Source organism: Morone saxatilis, unplaced genomic scaffold, assembly GCF_004916995.1.
Source record: "Morone saxatilis isolate NCDOM2014 unplaced genomic scaffold, NCSU_SB_2.0 Contig7, whole genome shotgun sequence".
Taxonomy (NCBI): Eukaryota; Metazoa; Chordata; class Actinopteri; family Moronidae; genus Morone; species Morone saxatilis.
In genome coordinates, this window is record NW_023340246.1 from 386,492 (window position 1) to 390,670 (window position 4,179).

General features: G+C 43.4%; 1 protein-coding gene across 3 annotated transcripts in view; it reads right to left on the reverse strand.

Annotated features, from left to right (window-relative positions):
- bach2b (BTB and CNC homology 1, basic leucine zipper transcription factor 2b) overlaps positions 1-4,179 on the reverse strand; it is a 76,258-nt gene that overhangs the window by 7,151 nt on the left and 64,928 nt on the right. For all 3 annotated transcript variants that reach the window (XM_035678564.1, XM_035678565.1, XM_035678566.1), the window contains exon 4: positions 1,529-1,735. In XM_035678564.1, the coding sequence (XP_035534457.1) occupies positions 1,529-1,735 (207 nt within the window). The remainder of the gene's footprint in view (positions 1-1,528; positions 1,736-4,179) is intronic.

The following is a 4,179-nucleotide window of genomic DNA, read 5'->3' on the forward strand; positions in this document are numbered from 1 at the left end:
GCAACATCATAACTTCCTGGAGGGACTGCTTCATGGACCGATTGTGGTTGAGATTGCGTTTTTCAGGGTGATAGTTGTTAAAGTGCAGTAAATATGCAACACGAGCTCAGGGCTAACACTGAACATCAGAAATGTTTCAGGTATGGAAAGTGCTTTGTTTTCTTTATGCATTGTAAAAAAGCTGTTAGATTTACTGCACACATTACTATAGCTCTGCTCTGAAGGATAAAAGATTTATTTTCGGGCCAAAGATGCAAATGAAATCAATATTCAGATTGTAGTGTTTTACATGATGAAATACTGCTTTTTATGTAAATAGAGGGACTGGAGGAGACTATTGCAGTTTCTACTTACTGCCAGAAGAGGGGGACAAAGCCCATGTTCTTAAAGGATAGGCTCAGATAGGATTTTCTTGCTAAGAAAAGGCGCTCCCAATTTAAGTGATGGGGGAGAAAATCCAAAAGTGTATCTAAAGGAGGCTTCAGCAGTATGAGTTAGACAAATAAAGTGTGCATCTTCTGAAGTTACTGTGTACAAAGTTCTCTCTTTGTGTCCCTCCACTGCAGCTCATCAAAGATACTGTCTAGAGAAACACAAAGACAGAATTTTATACTGCTAAAGCCTCATATTAAAGGTTATATATATGAGATTTAGAACATAAATATAGCAGCAAACAATTATTCTCTATGTAAAGATAAAATGGAGTCATGGTGTCACACTCCCTGTGCCTGTGTTGCTATCGCAGCCTCTCTGTGGTTTTTAATTAAGGATTTAGTTCACCCAAACCAGAGTTGGTGATTGTTGGAACACTGGAAAGACTATCAAAGACTGTTTTGGTAAGTCTTCTGTCCCAATCTTTTTAGTCTGACATGCTGGTGCTCTAGTGCGACATCTAGTGGCAAGTAATTTTCATTTAAATAACCTTTAACTTTTTATTTTGTCGCCCATTACTTTCATATTGGAAGGGCACCGGGAAGAGATTTCCTAATGGTTCGTATGAACAGGAGGAAGAAAACCCTGTTCAAATGTTCATATTTGCACCTGATTATTATTTTAAGAAAAAATATGAACGTATGCTTTAATCCTCCCTTTCATATGCTGTTCTCAAATGAAAAAGTCAGCTGTATTATGAGATGATCAGTTATCAGGTTGGATATTATTCACTCTTTCATACTGGATAATTCTTGGCTGCTTCTTCTTGAGGGTTGGAACATTTGCACAGGCTGACACACCAATATTAAAAAAATTCAGTTTCAAACCCACAGAAAACAGTTGCCAGAAAGTTTCCTGTACATTGAACCAGCAACCCACACACTGCTCCACACACTCAGCGAATAGAGGGCACTCTGACAGCGAGAAAGTGCTGATAGAATGGAGCTGTTCGAAACAATGCCAGCCCTCCTGAGATCACTTCATCACATCATCACTTCCTTTGTCTGGTTCAGGTGGGCGGTTGCTGTAATTGTTATCCGTGATGATAAGGTGTGTCACAAATGGCTGACAGTTTTGGTGGAAACTGCAGACTCACCAGTTTTCGGATCTCACACTCCAGGTTCAGGATGCAGTCGAGCTTCCTCTTGCGGCAGCGCTGCGCCGCGATGCGGTTCTTGCTCCGTCGCCTCACATCATGGATAAACTCAAGCTGTTCCGAGGTCAGTTTGTGCATTTTCACCAACATTTGGAAGTCGTTCCGTGGAAGATTTGTGATCTGATCTACGGGGAAAGGCAACTTCACCTGGAAAAAGAAGAAAAAGAACAGATTGTCACTACTGAGCATTTATTAAAATGAGTGGAAGTTGCCCATACAGTTAAAATACTGAGTTTATCTGTCTTTTGTATGGAGTGTGAAGTGTGCCATTATAATTATTATATTTTCCCTTTGATTAATTAAATTAAAGATGCATTGTGTAAAAAAGACGTTCAATTTGCCAACCTGTACATTTTAAAGCAGAGAACAAATAAACTGTGAGATGGGATCTGATAGGCAGACAGGGCCTTGATTGAAAAATGTTATCAATTCTTCATTTTGCATTTTACAAATATCTTTAAATTTTCCTAAAATACACAGGGTCTGTCAAGTTATGAAGCTCGCTTTATTCCTTTATCACTACCACCAGTGTCTAGACTCCTGATACAAATAACAGAGCTTCAACAACCCCTTTAAATACAATGACTCCTCTCATCTGATCAAGCCAAAACCAAGTTTATTAATTGATTATAACACTTTTGCATGATTTGCATCTCAATTTCAAAACAAACACCAACAAAAACCTCTAACTTATCTGTTTCTCTTAACTAATCTCTTTTGTGACTTAATGAGGGAGATTCATGAAGGCTTATGGCTAAATTTACCAGCTACATAGAGGAGATTTACCAGGTGAGTCATGTTTCATTGTGCCCGCTTGCTGTTGGACAGTTCCTCCATTTGATCACAAGATGGCAGAAGAGCACTGCCCCACAAGCCTTGCATCCTTCAGCTCTCTCTCTCAAGCAGAGGGGAAAAGGTGATGCAAGAAAAGAGTCCCTATCTATCTGTCCCTTAGCACCTGGAAAGGTGCCAGCATGACAGACTGAGGGGGTGGGACTGACTTGTCAACCTGATCCAAATCAGTGTCAGGTGATTTCTGGGGGCATGAATATCCGAGCCAGCAACTAGCCTTCACATGCTGCAGAACAAAAGAATTAGTGGAGTAAATGCAGCAGTGATTTGGCAGCGTAAACCAAAAATCAGAGAGCTGTGTGCTATTTCTTCACCGATATGAGAACATTATCAAGGTTGTATGTGTTGATTCTCTTTTTCTCAGTTTGGAGAGCAACAATAAGTCAGCCTCTCTCCCTCAGGTGATGGCAAACCTTATGATAAGCACATCATAGGCAGATCCACCCCAGCAGTATCTGTGTGCACCAGGGAGCTGTAGCTTTAGGCAGCGGGTGAAGCAGTGGAGTCATAACAAAGAGCCAGAGGAAGACAGCCGGAGAGCTTGGCAGAGATGAGAGGAGCTGCAGATCCCTTTCTCCTCTCCCTCTCCCTCCCTGTGGCTGCCTCTGCGGAGCGCAGGAAGAACAAAGTCAAACAAAGGAAGAAGAGAGGAGAAAGAGGAGCAAGCGATGCGACTCCGCACTGTACCTGACTGCTCGAGCGGGGCCAGATGATCCCCGGAGACCCTTAGCCGCTCAGACGACTGTCGGCACAGGCTGCAGCAGAGGTCTGTTTTTCCAGCAGACTTACACAGCGGTGGCTGAGGCGTCACCTGGTGTAAAGCGCCACACTCAGGGGGATAAAGCAAGGTGCCTACTCATGACAGAATTGAAATTACTCCTCGCTGAAGAGCAAATCTAGATGTCAATCTATCCCTGAGAGATAAAATGGCTTGCGTTTCCTCATTAGAAGTGGAGCCCTCTGAACCGCCAGGAGCCCTATTTCTCATCTCAGCTCGACATCTGCATGCAGACACATGAATAAATAATGACCTGAGCTTTCAAGGCCATTCAAGGCTCTCGCTACTTTGCCAGGGCATGACAACTCCAGCCTCAAAGAGAGGCGTGAGGAAAGCTATAAAACATCAGTACGAGCTGCCAGCTCCATGTATAGCAGAGGGGAAGATGACTCTGTTTGTGATTCGATAGCTTGTGTACAGTGTGTACAGAGTGAGCTTTCCCACCACACAATCCAAAAGGGTCTTTGGCCAAACCAGGTTAGAAAAAGAAGGGGGGAAGGAGACACTGCGACCTTGTGATGGTTTCTTTCTCCCCCTCATCTAGCAGTCACTGGTACGCAGGGGACGGCTAAATTTAGCCGCTACACCACGAGAACCAGTTCAGCAGCAAGGCTGGGATGACAGAGTACGCTTCAGCGGTGGTCATAAATTCACAGCCAACTGTTCTGGATTTACATTTTGTTTCTCAATTCTCTCCATTCCCCCTCCCTACCCTCAGTCACTCACTTTCTCTGGGTCATTGTGCTGCAAATGGGGTACAGAGTGAAAAGTAGGGCTCATCTGTTATCAGGACCAGCGCTTTGCTGGGTGTCAGCTGCCTGACACCGCGCACTGTTAAAAAATAATGGATGTTTCAAGTTTAGGCTCAAAATACCATTTATGTGATTTATATGTAGGTGAGGAATCCACTCAGCTGTGGCTCAGAGGCAGAGCGGGGTTGTCCACTAATCAGAAGGTTGTT